This window comes from Bidens hawaiensis, unplaced genomic scaffold, assembly GCF_021521415.1.
Source record: "Bidens hawaiensis isolate Kalapana, Puna unplaced genomic scaffold, B.hawaiensis_p1.1 tig00001461_1, whole genome shotgun sequence".
Taxonomy (NCBI): Eukaryota; Viridiplantae; Streptophyta; class Magnoliopsida; order Asterales; family Asteraceae; genus Bidens; species Bidens hawaiensis.
This window is the reverse complement of record NW_027491082.1, coordinates 3,126,255-3,144,757: the sequence shown is the minus strand read 5'-3', so window position 1 is coordinate 3,144,757 and position 18,503 is coordinate 3,126,255. Positions and strand designations below refer to the sequence as shown.

Genomic DNA, 18,503 nt, shown 5'->3' with positions numbered 1-18,503 from the left:
TTCTATGTATGCTTATAGTTAATTTTAACATAATATATATCATTTAGTGTTTTTATACTAATTATCTCGGGTTTTAACCTAGCAATTGTCATGTAAATGCATAGTTTTTATATTAAATAAATAATTGGTTTCTATAGGTTTTAAGCTTACTCGAGCCCAATAAGTAATGTTTAAAATTATTGTTCATGACTCAGTGGGGGAGCCATAAATTATTTTCTACGGATTCGGAATTTTTAGTCCTTAGATTTTGTTTCTGGCCATCTTCGAGACGGACGCCCCAAAAGAATACTTAAAAAAAGAGCCCTTATATAATTTCCCCCCCTCATAAATAGGCAAAATTTGTGATAACAATACACAAAAAGAAAGTTATTATAGCAACAAATAAAGAGAAAACAAAGTTAAACAATAAACAAAACAAAGTTAACGAATAATTAAGGGTGTCTTATAGTCGAATGTTAACGAAACCGAACCCATAACTAACAATAACAAAAATCAATAACCACTGTATGGAACTTGTCACTGTTATGGTTAACTAATAAAAAAGATAAAGCTTCATCGTAAAATAGATGTATCCGGAAACAAAACGATCTATAAAAAGTAAGAAATTTTATAAAACTGCTTTAAACCATTAAATTAAATGACCTGTGTGCAATGCAGTGTATTGTTGGTTCAGTTTGCTTGTTGTACTCTTTTTTTTAAATACCAATAATTAAAAAAAATAGGTTTAAGCTAGGATTTGACCTTTGGCAAATGGCATATATTTATACTTTAGTGTCTTCTTCAACACCTTCTTATCTTTGTTTGAAACCAGAGTTATAATTCATCGTTGGGAAATCTAAAAACACTACTATGACTATCTATCTTCAATGTTCTCTTCCTTTCACTTAAAAATTTTAACGGGTACAGTCGCCGAAAAAGAATGGGTTCGCCCGCTAATGCGTACTATATATTATATATAAAACCGAAAATAGACTGGGTTCGGGCGAACCCGCAGCTACAAAGGTAGCTTCGCCAGTGTCAAGACTTGTTTATTAAATGAGCTTATTTAGGCTCAAGCCTAAGCCCAAACTCATCAGAATTCGAGATTTAATAAATTGATCTCGAATAGCTCAGGAGCAAATACTTATTTATCTTTATGTATTTTAGCGACCACGTTTGGTAGTTTGGCTAATTTAAAGTTTTGGTTGGACGCATGTCAAACAGCCCATAGGTTAAAAGCAGTCTTATAATCTTATGTATTGTGTTTGGTTATTTTAATTATGAAACAACAAAAGACATGTGTCAACCATGAAACATTTTATGCAAGTTATTGTTTTGTCAAAAAATTTCTGCCTTGATTGCTTGTTTGAGGTTACTTACAAGAGACAAGCTCAAGTTCAAGCTTCTATCTTTGTCTTCAATCTTCATGCTTTTTGATTTGTGATGTCATTAGCAAAAAGCAACATGAGCATGTTCAAACATGACCATGTTGTTTATACTAAAACTCATTTGTGTCTAGTATGCCTTTAATGTTATATTAAATCGTTTTAATGTTGTTCTCATCTTTTACGATGTTCTCTGACCATAAACAACTAGGTTTTAAGCCCCTCACGTTGCGGCGGCTTGACGCAAATTCGATCGGTATTGGTTAAGTTCGTCGTGACACCTACACTAAATCAAAAAAAATAAATATATATTCGAAAATCCGGAATAGTGTCAGCACACCTACAACTTATGATCAAAGCGGCACATATACGGTCGGTATCGGTTAGGTTTGTACATGTACCGCGCTAAATTAGAAAAACAAATTAATAAACATATAGCATATGACAAAAAAAATAATATATACATATAAAACAATGGTTATTCGGTTGGAAAAATACGAGCGTTGTGGCAGGAATTTGGTCGGTATCGATAGGTTCACCACGATGCTAGACTAAACCCAAAAAATAATTTCAAAAAATTAACATAATTAAAAAAAAAACAAACAAAACATGGGTGTGTAGAGGCGAATCGACACACATTGGTCGGTATTAATTAGGTTCGTTATCGTACCAGAAATAAACATAAAAAATAATTTCGTTATAGGCTAGGTTCGTTACGGTACTGAACTAGGAAACAAAAACACGGTGCGTATTTAGTTGGTATCGCTTAGGTTCGTTACGATACCGAAACCAAATCTAAAACTTTCACCAGCTACTTAATTTTTCTTTTTTTTTACACTGACTGGTAAGATAGTTTTATTTGAATTCATATAAATTAGATTACATCGAAACAGAAGGTAAGCGGGCAACAAGCTGCACCGCTACCCCTATTTAGATTTTATTTACCGGCTACTTAAATTTTATTTACCTTCTATTTAGATTACTTAAATAGAAGTTTACAAAACACGTTAGGCACAATAACCCATGTACACACAAGTGGGCAATTATACATCATATAGATACGAGCGGTCTATGGTCATTAGGAAAAACGTCAGAGCCACATTACCAACACGTAGGTTTCATTTGGAAAAATGCCTCAAACCATTAAATTGTGTAATGATTTTACTTGAAAATTAAATAAAAAAAATAATTAAAACTAAAATATTTTGAGGTGTTTAATAAAAAGGTTGATATGTAAAACAGATGCGAGAGATGCACTAGTTTAATTGTCTCGCGTACGTGATGCGCGTGCTTCGAGTATCAGCTTTCGGATCTAAACGCCTCGGAACTCTTTTCTCTTTTTTAAACCGAATGACAATAAAACACCAAGGTCCAAGGAAGACCAAATTATTTGTGTTGGCTCCACATTTGGAAGTGTTAGTTATGGTGGGATTAAAAAAGTCAAAGTCAATCAAGTCAAAGATATTAATGTTTTTCAAGCTGTTTCAATAGATGACAACGTGGGAGATAATAGTTTTACTTCAGTGGTTCATCTGTCAGCACTCCGCAAGGATAACAATAGCATTACTACTATGACTCCAAATAATCATATCCACTTTGCAAATAGGAAGACAATCTATGATGTTGTTGAAAAACCATTAAACACATCAAAATGTTTTGTCTGAAACAATTTAGGCAATAATCGGATCACAAATCAATCAGAAATCTTTTCAGCTTTGGAAGGGTCGTTTTTTTAGTTATCCATGAACATATAATTTTATTCTTCAAAATCATTCCTCGCTGCCTCTCGTGAGATTTAGAGGACATTTTTTGTAAAAATAAAATAAAAATCATTTGTATCGTTTATTCGTTTTAGTTTTATAATTTTATTTGGTGTTTGATGCAACGAACCGTAAGCATTATCAACTTATTCTAGAAAACAACCTGTTTCAACCCAAGGTTATGGACTTCCAATTTATAGTATGCATAGATCAAAAACATCTGTTAAAAAACAAAAACTGCCATTTTCAAGAAATGTCCATTGTCTCATACACCAAGGTTAACGTCATTTTTCGCTACCTTGTTTCATACTTCAGCCGTCTGATTACGTTTATCACATACTCCATCTGATAACTTGATAGTAACAACCTTGTCATTGCAGTTTTCCTCACATTCTTTACCAATAGGAAGCGACGAAACTTTGTGATCCTTGCTTTTACACCAAACAACCATATAAAGCCCTGCAACTATCACAAATGCTCCAAGAACCCTGTAAGAATATTAATATTAGTTATCAGCTTATCATTAATAATTATATGTTTTGGTAAATAATCAGGAGTATGAATTTTATTTACCTTCCGAGGTAAGTTTGCTCGGCTAGAATAATGGACCCCATGATAGCTACAATTATCATACTCAATGGACTGAATGCGGTCACGAAAACAGGACCTCTATCTTTCATTATTATTCCTTGAATGTAGTACGCAATACCCGAACACATTATACCCTGCATAGACATAAGTAAACTTTGGTGTTAAATATGCACACCCCATAATTGTCTGCTTACATTTTTCTTTGTTTTTTTTGTCACAGCATACTTGTTTTATAATATATACCAAATATATGCAGAGGCGACAGATCCGACCAATGTTTTATTTATAATGGTCGAACGGGCTAAATGCTTTGAACAAGTCATAAGGTGGCCAAATTGTGTTTTTACACCATAAAGCCATCCAAATCATTTATTAATAAAAGTAAAGTGTTACTTAAGAAATTATTCATAACAGGTCAAATGGGCTAAATGCGTTGAGCGGGTCAAAAGTTGTCAAAATTGTGTTTTTACACCATAAAACCATCTAAATCTCTAAATCCTTTTCAAAAAATTTCAATGTTATTTAAGCAATATTTTAGAGCATAGAACTTTTGGACAAAAGTGGGTCGGCCCGGCCCTTATATATTTGCCAATTTTGACCTGTTACTCAAACTGCGCAACCAACCCATTATGCAACTTATATATATTAATATTAATATTAAAATATTATATGTGCGTATATAGATGTAACTAGAGTTGCTTACACAGTAGAGTGTTGCGAGAAGCGTGGTGTTCCACTTTATAGCCCAAACCGCAGGATTCCCCCTCTCCATGATCAATGCCGCTATACTGCCCTCAATTGTCCCCAAGAGGCATATCCAAACAGTTAAAGCCAGCTCAGCCGGATATGACTTTAGCGTAATCGCCTAACATATCACAAACAAACACACACTGAAATTAAGAATTACTAATATAAAATAATTACAATTCATGATTTGTTATCAAACATATAAATCTTACTTGTAGAACCATGAAGCAAGACCAACTAAAACATCCAATTACAATCATAACCGCACCCTTAATGGAATGGTGAATATCTACCCCATTGTGTGCTACCATTTTGCTATTTGCTGTTCCTTTTGTCCAAGGTAAGTCTAAAAGTGGGCCTTTAACGAGTGTCATAACCATGGCTCCTGCGACCGTTGTGAGAGTTCCAATTACTTTAGCCTGGCTCCGGACACTCCTTAGGTTCACCACTTCAAGCCTGATCAGACAGCCATAGTTCACCAACTTTTTGTTAAACATTTCCTCACAAACTTTTTTATTTTTAATAAATATAACAAATAATAATAGTTGTAGTAGTAGTAGTAACAATAAAAGCACTTATAAATTAATAAATATAGTATTAATAATAGTAGTTATAAGTACTTATAACAAAAGTGATCATAAAAATGTCTAAATAATTTATAACATATAGTGGATTTTTGGTGAAATGAATGTGTCATGAGAAAAAGGGGGAGTAAAGTAACAAAAGGCAACTCAAATCTCATGAGTAAATGGATTTTTGGTCTGTAAGTTGATATATTGTTTATAAATATTACCAGGAGAATTCTGTTACAAAAGTCTGGAGGTTTAGGTTGGGTAGCGGGCGTCTGGTTGAAACGGTCCAGGTCAAAATAATGTGTTACTTATGATTATAGAAACAATATTATTAAAATAATAATCTAAATGTTCAAATATTAACAAGTAGAGTTTGGACAAGTTTTCAGCCGTTCCGTTTTAGCTATTACTTTATTTGTACTCGAACACACCCAAATCGACCCATTTATATTAAGGAGTACTGGAGAACTGAATTGGTAATATTGGTTTTGTGTGCATGAACTTATTGGATGGTAAAACATGCATACACCATGGCACATCACACATGCATGTCATGCATATGCTTTATTCTTGCACTCATATGCATGTTACCTTAGAATAAAAGCTATGACAAGAGTTATAGCAGGAAGAACATTGCACATTGAAACCGCAAATGTTGCTGTTGTAGCTTTCATTCCCAAAATATATAGATTCTGATCGATAACTGGCCTGATCAAACAATAAGCATACATCAGTTATCTACTTATCTAACCATTATATTATATTATTATACCACTTTCTTTTTTCCTGTTATAAACTTACTCAAAGAATGCAAGCAGCATAATCTTCAAAAAAACCGAGAGTGTCATTTTTGGCGCGGTTTTTCTGTTGCAAAAAATAAACAATTAACGAAAAACTAAAACATAAATAATGAAGAAACTTATGTTTATGAGAGGAATGAGACCTGTCTATAAAAAAGGCGAAAGGAGCCATGACGATGGCAGCAGCAGCATGGCGGTAAACAACGAACACGTAATTATTCATTCCATCATTCAAAGCAACCTTAGAAATGATATCCATTCCAGCAAACCCAAATTGTAAAAAGATAACAAGAAATAGCGACTTCCCCTTTCTAAATATTTCACTCGTTTTTTTGCTTTGCATGTTTTCGTTCATCTCAAGGTTTACCAACCAACTGAATTCTTATGTCTATATATAAGCTTCCAAATGCCACTCTATGCATGTATGACACATCTCCACTTTTATCTTCAAAGCACTGCCTTTTTTGGGTGACCCACGTTTTTTGTAGATATATAGTTATGCTTATATTCCAACAAATATTTGCAAAAAAAAAAAAAGAAAGAAAGAAAAGAACAAAAAAAAGAACTGCAATATGATTACAGAACGTTTTTTATCGACCAATACAGATTGTTTTCGGGACATTTAGCGTGAAGTAACATACCAACATTAAAGGCATGTTATCAGCAATGATCAAGTTGCTTACCCAAAGAAAAGGTTATTAATTATTGCATAAAGAAGTAACAAACTTGCTGATTTCTGTTTTGGGTATCATATCATTGTTTTCATCCATAAAAAGGTAGCCCATACTTTAAAAAAACATGATTTCTGATTTTAGATAATGTAACTAGTCGAAATAATGATGTGACACGTCACACGTGTTAATTTTTTGTGACGGCAGATGGTATCGTTTTATGCGAACCTTTACGTGATAAACACCCGTAGAAAACACAATGCGCAATAAACAGTAGATATATATTTAAAAGCATATACTGTATAGTATAATTCCATATTTTGTCATTTGTGCTTTCATAATAAGCATTGCACCATTAAAGCTTAAATCTAATCAAGTATCTACTTTAATGTTGTCTGGTATCCTTGCAATGCATGTGTTTGCAAAAGATTTTTTTATATGAAGTGATATACAAATGTTGGGAAAATATGTGGCTAGTATTTTGTGACTTATCAATCCTGTTAGTGAAGTCTGTTACATTTTTCTTAAATGAGTAGATGACTTATAATGGGTTACTTGTAAAAATCGTTTGGTGCTACGGTGAGGTTGAAACTAGCGATTAATTGGGTTAAAATTTTTATGTAATTTTTCAAATATATATATAGAGAGAGAGAGAGGGTAAGGTTAAAATGAAAACCCATTTGAATTATGAAAACCCGCGAAAACCCTATGTAACATCGGTTTTTTTTTTGTTACATGTAATATATATTGTAACATTTAATACAAAACATCGAAACATCAAAAAAAAATGTTTTGCTATTTTTTAACATTTTTTTACTAATTTGTATATATGTTTTCAGGAGAGATAAAAAGTTATATTTATATTTACATTTTTTATTCAGTTTAATTGTGGACCACAAGATTTAAACATTAATTAAAAACATGTGGTTGAGAATGAGTTTCTAGAGTTTTCACAACTCAGGTGGGTTTTCATTTTATACTTAGCATATATATATATATATATATATATTCACACCAAAATTTTTATATAAATTTTTCAATATTGACCGATTTTGATCAAATAATGATTATGGGGCACCGACTAGTGATTGATAATCGATCCTAGATGAGATTTTTATTATATCTTGTAAAATTTTAAAGCTTGGTCTATTCATATAGAAAAGGATTGTAGTTTGCTACACACAATCACAAAACGTGCAAGATATAAAAGTTTTGATGTGGTAACCCTTTAATCAAACTTTACATCTATATGATCTCATCATAGGACATAGGACCGATTTCCTTTTTCTTAGGAGTTTCTTTAGGAGTGTAAATTAGCTCGAGCTCCGCTAGCTTTATTTTGAGCTTTACGTTAAAGCTCGAGCTCGGCTAGTTTTGTTTCGAGCTCTATCTTAAAGCCCGGGCACGGCTCATGTGAAACTTTTCAAGCCTTAGCACGGCTTTGGTTCAACTCAACTCGTTTGTTATTTATTATTTATTTTATTTGTAGACATATATAGTTTTTTAATATATGTCTATATTAATATTTTTTATATATAACATGAGATACATTATTAGTTATTTTTGTAATAGTTACATATATAAATATTTTTATATTATGTAATCTATATTCATTATATTAAATAATTTTTATTATCCTTATATAAATAGTGAAAGTCCGCATTTATGCTCGCAAGCCTGGATGAGCACGTCTAGTCTCGAGCTTGATTATCAAGCATGCTTAATTAATTTATGCTGAATTTTGTTTAGCTCGACTTGATTCGACTTTTTAGCAGACTTGAGATCGACCCGTCTGGTTTATGCCCTTAACTTCTTTCTTTATAAAGCTTTAAACGGATAAAAACTTTTAGCTCGGTTCATGTAACGTATATGGGTCGTGTGACTTGTTGATGGGCATTGATGGCAATAATGCAAAACTTGCAAAGTGAAAGTTGCGTATGAAACCACTAATTTCTGTTTCAAGCCAAAAGCACTTCTTTTTAAAGGTTTTATGGGGAGAGATGGTGTAGGGCAATCGTACACCACAATATGCTAATTTATATGTTTATCACGCAACCTGTTAAGATTGATCCGATAATGTGATGTTTGCTTTACTAGGTTTCCTTTCAATCGTTTATGTTTGTAGTATGTGGGCAACCCCTCGCATCACTCAAAGCGTACAATGGATGTGATATGGACATGACAGACTGGTAACGGGCTAAAAATGATTTTTTTTTGTTTTTTTTATATACGTTATATACATTTAGTGTGCTAAACGTACATATCGCATACCAGGTTATGTTTCATTTGGAGATGGCATCTTACTATTAACATGCATAAAATGTTTTCTTTTTATTAAACTTTTAAAAATAAGAGAAACATATCATAAGCCTAGAATATTATACCTTTGTAAACCATTAGGAACATTAATATACTAAAAAACTGTAAAACATTTTTTATTTGTCAAAATCCCACACATCTTTGTTTTAATTTTAGGGATCACAATCTTTATTGGGTTTTTTAATATCACAAACTTTTTTTGAAAGGGAATTCTAACAATATCCGGCTTACTTTCTAGAAAGATAATTTATATATAAAATCACTAAAAAATAATATTCATCATTCATGGCTAAATAGGTAAATATAGACGACTAGCTGTGAATGAGTTGTTCGTGAACCTGTCTAAGTTCAAGCTTCACTTGATAAATAGTTTTTCAAGCTCGAGCATGGACTATGCTCATTTATTACTGATCAATTATGTAATTATTTTACTTATATGTTTATAATAGGAACATATTTAGTTGTTTTTACGTAATAACATGTATTATAAAAATTATAAAATTCTTATATTAAATGAGCTTCAATATAATAACCAACTTGTTTAAGTTAGGCTTGATTAAGGTTTATACTAAAGTGGTCTAGAGTCTAGACTCTAGACTACGATAGGGTTCTAGGGATCCAACCGATTACACTAACAAAATGTGCAACTTTTTTAAAATTATATCCAAGATACCCAAAATTCGCCTTGGTGCTAGGCCAGTACGTTCTTAAAGAGAACGTCTAGATTTTACTATTTTAGTTCAATGCTCTCCTTCATTTGTAAATATCAATTAAAAAGGTTTTTGAGACAAACAAATATTTTCTCAGGATAACAATCACATGATTTTTCATTTTACTTTTTGTGATTTGTCATCATTTTACTTTTTTAATGAACGCATAAAGTACTGTATTTTAAAATGAAATTACGATAAACGGTGGGAAAAAATGATTTCTTTAATAATTTTCATGAATACAGAAGTTTATTTCTATCTAAAACAAAAAGGAGAGGAACAAAATACATTTTAGTGCATTTTTTTCTTTATTATACGTATAGGTTGTCGTTGAACAAATTTTTTTTACCTCGCATTACACCTTAAATTTTCTTTTAAATCCATCACTGGGTACATTAATTTTTTTTTTAAATCTAAAACATCATGCGACAAAACTAAAGGTTGTTGATTGTCCCGACCGGGTTTCGAGTCTAATTATCAAAAATGTTTTGTTTTTAATATTTCTTTAATTTAAAAATAAAATAAATGAAGTACAAGCGAGTGAATAAAAGATAACCAACAATGACTTGGAATTTCATACTATTATTGCTTCATCCAATATTTGATACCATCAATAACTTTTCCATTAAGTGATCTAAAATAATTTTCCATTTATTTGATAATCATATTGGATTTCAGTAATACAAGCCATGGTACTAACAATGTAACCACTAATGTTTTATTATCAACACAAAAAGATGAATTATTATCGATCAATAAATTATAATTATAGTTATAGTTTTGGTTTTTAACTAAAATCTAATATATTAAGTAGTCAATTTGGATTAATTTTTATTTTGTAATAAAAAGTAATAGTTGTTGTCTTTATTTCCTTTATATAAATAATATAAAGTTTGTTAAAACAAATAATTTAGTTACGAAAATATGTGTGTAAAAGTGAGAACGATTAAAAAGTATTAAAATGGTTGCAAGGGCAATAATTGTTGTGCCCGAGTTTTTCTTCTTTTTTTTAAATAAAAAAGAACAATACTTGAAAGCTGAAATAATAAACAATAGAAAAAAAAATTGAGCCCATTGTTTAAGTTTTGTGGCTATTTATTATAGTTTTATACATTATTCAAAATGTAGACATTTATTTGTAGAGGGTAAATAGATTTTGGTGACGAAGAAAGCACTAATTATTGACTTAAAAAGGATAGTAATTACAATCCGATATGATTGATGCCAATACGACTTACAATTAAGGATATGGATCGTTAGTACATTGAATGATTGAATTCGAGTTGCAATTTCTCATTCATGTCCTGAAGTTATTTTTGGTATGTATTAAAGGTTATATGAAGACGGAATTATAAGTTTTACTTTAGCTTTTTAACTGATATATTGGTGATTAATTTTTGATGTAACGTATGATAATTGTAGCAGTTAGCTTAATGTTTTTTTCTACTAGACTTAGTTCCCTTCTAAGCATCCTACATTGCAACAATAAACTTCAAATTATGATTAGTTTATAATTTAATGTTGTGTTGTATATGTAACAATTCATGTACTTAATTTTGTTTTGAAGTTGACATTCTTTTAATTTTTGTAGATTTATCTTCCCTTTTACACTTCCAGCTAATTTTGCGGTTGTTTGGGGGTAGCAGGGATATATGATTGAGTGGAAATTAACGGCAGTGGGTTTTGTTTTGTGTTTAGTGTAGTGAAAAAGGGATTATCAAAATCGTTGATCGTCACCAGAAAGACGTGAACATCTGATAATTATTGACGCATGTGAAGTTACCGAAACGCCGGCTAGAGAAGAAGGCGAGGTTGACAAACATTTTTTTTTTCTTTTAATCAAGAGGTATAATCACTTGTAAAATTTTAACATGTAAAACAAATAGACGTATGTTTCACGAATCGAAAGAGTGGCAGTTAATTTTGATACAGGGTAAATGAATTCGAATAATAATACAATATCATAATATAGAATAGCTATGTTAATATCCTTAACTATTTATCATATTTGAATTCTTTTGGGATCTCTAATCATATGAATCCATCCTATTGTCCGTTATCCATCCATCGTCCAGTAGGCATTTATTTAATTAAATAAAATAACATGTGTATCTTGTGACTTGTGCGAGAATCCGCATTTGTCCCGGCCCAAAAACGGGTTCCGAGAATCCGCGTATGATGTTGTCGAATAAAGCTTCACATTTACTCCCACTATGTGATACCAATCACATCACAATTTTGGAGAAAAATAATCCGTTAATATTATTTAATTATTATTTGAAGAGATTTGTGATCGAATATATATTTTGAAAGAGACTTATTAATATCATTATTATTATTATTACTATTATTATTATTATTATTATTATTTAATTCTTTTTTCTATTATTCTATGTTAGAAAAAGGTTTTTATTACATATAAGTTATATAACCATGGTTGTTTAACTAGAGAACTAAGTCAAGCCAAGAACGACGGGCTCAAGCTAGAAACTATTCCTGCTCATACTCGGCTTGTTTATAGCGTGTTACTCGACAAGTTATCTCGTTTCTTTTAGTTAGATAGAGTGGCAAAAGCCAAAAGGCATATATATTCAATTGCATGCTAATCCAAATCTTATAAATAATCCGAACGAAAGGGTTGCTTCAACGTCTTTTCTTATTGCATGGTGGTCGAAACATAAATAAAGGTTTGCCTATCAAAAACCGGTTGTTCTCGTTGTGTGTTATGCTTGCAAAGAGTGACTTCAGCCATCATCTATAGTATTTTTTGATTCTTATATGACTAGATATCTTTATTAACCACGTATTCGTTTTCAAAGTAAAGTATTTCGCCTAACGCAAAATCAATAATCGGATAAGACAAAAAAGTTTCTCAAATAACGAAATGTTATTTTTTGATGCCCGGAATGAAGTGATATTCGGAGTGCACATAACGACGTGATTTTTGGTTCGAATAGCAAAAACAAAGAAAGTCTTTTTGATTCCATTGCATCGGTTTCTTTTTGTGGTTCTCGTCTCGTAATGTTAAGCTACGTTTGAATCGGGTGGCGTGTCTCAAAGCCCGCTTCTATGTAACTTTGTTTTGCCTATAGTTCAGAAAAATTTGTCTTTCCAAAATAAATAAATAAATAACGATAGGAAATCAAACCAAACGATTTCTTTATATAGGGTTAACATTTGCAATAAAACGTCTCAACTCTTCATGGAATGTCAAGACACTTTGTTGTTATAACTGCCATAAACGATGCAGTTACAACAACTATCTTACTGAAGAACAAAGTTAATTCCAATTAACAACTTGAACAACTTTGGTTCTAAAGACCAAAGTTAGTTATGGAGAACAAAATAGGTACGAAGAACAACTTTGTATTGGAGAATAAATTTAGGTATGAAGAAAATCTTTCATTCTAAAGACCAAAGTTGTTACAAATCTTCGTTTAGTACTAAAGACGAGTTTTAACACTGAAGATCATAGTTAATCTTGAGTAACTTTTAACAACTTGAACCATCAAGGTGTATTAGCAACATATACTTTAGTCTTAATTAAGTTTCACACCTTCTAACTTGTATCATTGTTGCTTTCTATTTTCTTATTTGTTCTTATGTGAATCCCAATTAGTCAATTACCCAAAATATCCCTATGACATAAATGAAATCACCAAAAGAACCAGGAGACTTAAGAGGAAGTCGGAAGCATATGCAAAATACTGGTATATGACAATCAGTGCAAAAGGGAGACCTGGGAGGAGTGAGAGTTAGGAGACTAGCATGAGACTCTTTTTTCAGTTTTTAGCTAAATATTATACTGAGTTAATAACAAGTTGATATCGAGTACTTTATGAGCGGTTCACCACATTTTCATCCCTATAGTAAACATGGATATAGATTTCGGAATATTTGTTTAATAGTGGCATTTTAAGTGATTTACAAGGATTGAAGATCAAATGTAATAATGGTTCCAACTAACGTTAAATGGTCCCGCATAGATTTTATCATTATGATTACAAACAAATATATCATCTTTATTTTTTATTTTCGAATAATATAATTGGTTACAAGTGTTGCTTCACATCCAATTAGAGAGTCACGACCCATTAAACAAAAAGGTTTTCTCTTACATTACTTTATTCAGGCAATTATTATGCAAAACCAAAAGTATTGGTGGGCTTTATATCTTCTCATCCTTGTCACTAATTGCAAGTGGTTTTCTTCACATCTGAGTCTTTGACCATCTTTTTATTATTTTCTTTCTAGCTTTTTTAAAAGATTAAATCGGCTAATGTATAGGATGAACACTTAACATAACATTGATTACAACAACGCATGAAAGAGAGATGCCCAAATGCAAGGAATGATAATTAGAAACGACAAAGAGCGGATAAGATAATGTATGAAATGGAAATTGATCGATCATGCAAAAAAACTTTAAAATCTGAATATCGTAGAGTACATGGAGCAATAACTTCACAAGTATGACTAAAAGCCTTTGTAGGTAATAAGATGAATAATGGGTCAGAATGAGACGAAAAGTCATAAAATTGGTTAACTCAGAGTATCTACAACATTTGTGTTTTGGCCGTTGTCCGAGTGATGTGGCAGGCAGACGGAAGAGAAGGGAGCACCGCTGTCAAAGGAGGCCTGGTTGGGGAAGTTTGTGGTTGTAGACTGTAGGGCGGACGACTCGGGTCGTCCATCCTCTCTGTCTCTCTAGAATGCTTACATATATCATATATATTAATATATATATACAATAATATTTTATGGGGTTTATGAAAGTTTGGTGTTGTGAAAGAAAGCAGGGGGTGGGGCAGCAAGAAACGTTGGGAATTTGATGTGTTGGCTTTCTGAGGTTTGGTGTTGTGGATGCTCTTAGAACTAGTTCAAATGGGTCGGTCGAAAGTCGAAACCCACAAAATGATTCTAAGTTATGTGGTTATTGGCCAAATAAGCAATTGTTGAAAGTAAAGATGTTCAAAGTAGATTCAAACAAAGATTTTAGTTTTGAGGGGAAAGTTTTCTTCTAATGTAAAATGATTTTTCTTTTACTTAATACTCCGTAGTTACTTTCTATATATAAGAGCTAAAACACGTCAAGCAGTATGTTATAAAATACATAGTCTTGGAAGCTTTAGGTAACCCATCCATGATTTTTAGTTATGTGATATTTTGTTTAAAGATACTACAGACCGTTAGTAACGGTTTAACTACACCCATGAAGGAAAGTGGACACTTTAGACCTAATGTCATCCCAAAATCACAAATAGGGACTGATCTTGCCTTCCAAATGATTAGTGGTTGGCCACCATTTTCATTATACATTTGTGGACGTAATTTAGGTGAAAAAAAGGTACCCATGTAACTTTTTTTAAAGGTTGTTCTCCAATATTACTTTAAGGTCACTGTACCTATAAAGTTTTACTTTAAACTTTTCAAAATAAAATAATAATTATTCACTTTTTATTTTTTTGTTGGTTTAAATCATATTGTAAATTTATACTTATTACTATAAAAATAAAATTAAGAGCATATGATGAATGTTACCTGTAAATTAGTATATGTTCACAATATGATGAATGTTGATTGCAAAGTAGTATATGTTCACAATATGATGAATGCTAGTTGTAAATTAGTATATATGTTCACAAGTTACTTTTTAGTCTAATGACTCAAAAGCACAACACCACAAAAACAACAAAATGATAGATACAAGAATCACTATAAAAGTGCATCTCAAACGTGGAAGGTCCCATGAAATCCTATCTGAAGCCAAGTTCAAGAAAATTAAGTAGACAGTAAAACATATTGTTGATAAAAGTCAAGTGATATATGATCCTATTTGAGAAAGCCTTACTAATTTTAAAATAACATTTATAAATGTAAAATATTTAAATGTTAATAAAGTTGAAACTTTTACGATATTATAAAAATTTTATTTGTTTTCTAAAAGTCAGAATGTTTTTAAACAAGTTACGAGGGTTTGAACATTTTTAATTCGTATAAAACAAGTGAAAGTGTTTATAAAAATTAAGAAACTTTATTAAAACGGTACAAGCAAATTCAAAGTTACGAAGAAATCTTATATGAAATAGGTTAAAACATGCTTCAAACTCGATGCGATGAGGAAATATTAAAAAAGCAATTCTTTAACCAATAAAACTAGATTATAGTTTATTTTATAGAATAAGCTTGGTAACCAAAAGTCCTCTTGAAGTTCAAAAGTATAGTTTGTGATTTTGTATCAAGGTGATGCGTGAACATCATCATCATAACATTTACTTTACTTTTATTTTAAGAGTTTACAAGTATAAAATATTTTTAAAAGTTACATATCTCACCGCTAGTTTCATTAAGTTATTGTAACATGATCATGTAAGTTTGCACACTCATAAAATGATTATAATAGTGATTTGAATGAATGGAAATTAAAAACACGATGATAGCATTATGAATAAAAAATATATATATAGAAAATAAAAATGAGCATAAGGTATATTCCACCAGGGCGACACGACATATTTCCCCTGCGAAAACGGGTGGGGAAATTGACCCGTAACTGAATTCATACACATACATACAAAATTCGTGTCTCGATACACGCTAAAGCACAAACTCATTTCAGTTCAGTTCAGTTCAGTTCAGTTCAGTTCAGTTCGTACGCACATTTCTCGCCAGATATCTAGATCTGGTCCTCCACAGTTTGTTGCAGGTTCGTTGATAGTAATCTCACATACTGTAATCGATTAATACTCCTAACTTGTTCCAGTTTGAAACTGCGTGTTCTAATTGTGAAGTTATGTGCGTTTTCCGATCGGTTTTTGATTAGCGGTATCGATCGTTGTTTGTGTGCGATTTACGTCTTCGATTTCCGTACGAGTAGCAGAAATGATTATGAGTTAGGTTTTGTGGTTTATTAGTCTACTATCTGGATTGATGCTAGTGTTTTAGTGGCTTCCGGTGAAATGATTGATAGAACAGATGGAAAATACTTCATACTCAATATGCAGTGTTGTAAGGCCACTAGACGGTAATCGGTGGCTTACCGATTCGATTTCATGTATTCGGACTCTGTAATCGGTACTGTCAAAATCAGTCAAAAGCTGGTCAAAATAGTTCATACTTAGGGTTATATTCATTGTTGTAAAAGTTGGTGTTAATCGGCCACTAGTTGGTAATCGGTGGCTTATCGATTCGATTTCATGTATTCGATAGTCGGTCAAATTTTGGTCAAAAGCTAAGTATTTGAAAAATTGTGAATAAAATTATTTATACAATTTTGAAAAACCATGTATAAGTTTTCAATCTGATTAATCTCATATCATTTGCTAGTCGGTACTCCACTGCCTAACTAGTGCCTGGCGAGTTCTACAACACTGGTTATGTTTGGGGAAAATCACATAATATGTATTGGTGATGGTTTCTGATGAAATGTTGAAGTCCATAATGGCATAAAGTGGTGATAAAGTTTTTTTAATCAACTTTAGATGCTATGTTTTTGGTACAAATTTACATTTATATCTCTTCAGATTAGGAGTCTACAAGGTCATATAACGTGCTTCTTTGTTTGAGTAAGATGATTTTATGAAGTAATGTTAGAACACATGAAAGATGATCTTGAGCGACTTACTTTGTTGGCTGCATCTTGCTACTTATCTATGTTATGGCTACTTGTTATTGGCTGCATAGCACTTACACAAATTTAGGGTATTCTGTAGTAATTTGGAAGTTTAACACTATTGGAAAACATGGTCTTGTTTTTCTCAATTTGTTGTATGTATATTAGATCACATAATCGCCTTCTGCCTCTTGTAATTCATTTCACTCAATGCAATTGTTTTAATCTGTTGTGTGTCATTGGTTTTAAAATGCGTTAGCCACTCCGAGGCGTTTAGGTCTGAAAGAATAAAATGTCCTTGAAATTGCACACACAAGTCATATAAAAAACAATTTGTCTTTTTATAAGATTTTTTAATCATGCATAACCCAAAAAGCTTAATGTACAAACACAAGCTTATTGTACAACTAAAAAAGAAACCAAAAGAGTAAGAGAACAAATCAGAAGAAAAAAAAATGTCAGATCAGAAATAAAACTACAAGAAAAAGATCATTTAAAACTAAAAAAAGTTGTGCATTTACTTTGTATGAACTTTGCATTTAGTATGCATTACTATGCAGTTACAATATGTTTAACATTCATTTCCCCATTAAAAGCCTTCCAATTTACTCTTCTTCCTCGTGACCATGTGGTGCAACACCACATCCTTGCCTTCTTCCTCCAACTATGGCTTCACTCCAGCAATATGAAACTCTATATCCAGCACCTTCATTATGGATATACATGAGGTGCCACCTTAGGCGAAGCTCTGTCTCATCACCACCTTTTGCAATCGTGCAGCCTCACCCCAAAGTGCTTTTTTGTAACCAAGATGTTCATTTCTTTTTGTTTTATTCAGTACATTTTGCTTTATTCTTGTAAATACTTCCACTGCACAAAGTAGCATAAGAATCAAACCTAATGCTATTACAAAAGGACGAAGAGGCGTAAAAGCATAAGCTGTTCTATCATAGATATAAAGTGTTCCAAAGCTGCAACTTACAGAGGGACAATTTAAATCCTTCTAATTAGGGAAAAACTATTTTGTTGGTCATTGGGGTTTAGGTTGCGAAGAAAATCTAAGCTACTCTAACCTAACCTATTTGCATTGTGTTATACTTCTTTTGTACCAGACGCCTGAGCCTACAGTTAGCAAAGGCACTTGCATAACCTTGCTCTCATCAGACTCACATGGCAATTTGGTTTTATCTTGGTGCAAAGTACCTTTCCAAATGTGATGAACCGGTAATGTAACTCACGCAATTTTTTATGATCAAGGATGCACTACCTAGGATAGAGGTTTCTTTGAATATTGTCCACCATTGGATACACATTCAAACAACGCATTTAAATTGCATGGTGACTGGGGTGTAGCGAA

General features: G+C 31.9%; 2 protein-coding genes across 2 annotated transcripts in view; one reads left to right on the top strand and one right to left on the bottom strand.

The window, feature by feature from the left end:
- Positions 1–18,503, top strand: part of LOC143577907 (soluble inorganic pyrophosphatase 1-like) — an 83,074-nt gene that overhangs the window by 61,146 nt on the left and 3,425 nt on the right. The gene's annotated exons all lie outside the window — the stretch shown is intronic.
- On the bottom strand, positions 3,257–6,189 carry LOC143577118 (WAT1-related protein At2g37460-like). Its single transcript, XM_077061048.1, has 7 exons — positions 5,978–6,189; positions 5,836–5,898; positions 5,626–5,742; positions 4,675–4,918; positions 4,419–4,580; positions 3,698–3,849; positions 3,257–3,612 (listed from the first exon to the last, which is right to left on the bottom strand). Exons 1-7 carry the CDS (start codon positions 6,187–6,189, stop codon positions 3,429–3,431), a joined length of 1,134 nt encoding a protein of 377 aa, XP_076917163.1. The 3' UTR covers positions 3,257–3,428.

Coding starts and splice junctions, on each gene's coding strand:
- LOC143577118 (XM_077061048.1), bottom strand. CDS start 6,189: ATGAACGAAAACATGCAAAGCAAAAAAACGAGTGAAATATTTAGAAAG. Junction 5,743..5,835: donor ATGCTGCTTGCATTCTTTGA/GTAAGTTTATAA, acceptor TTGTTTGATCAG/GCCAGTTATCGATCAGAATC. Junction 4,919..5,625: donor GTCATAGCTTTTATTCTAAG/GTAACATGCATA, acceptor CTGTCTGATCAG/GCTTGAAGTGGTGAACCTAA.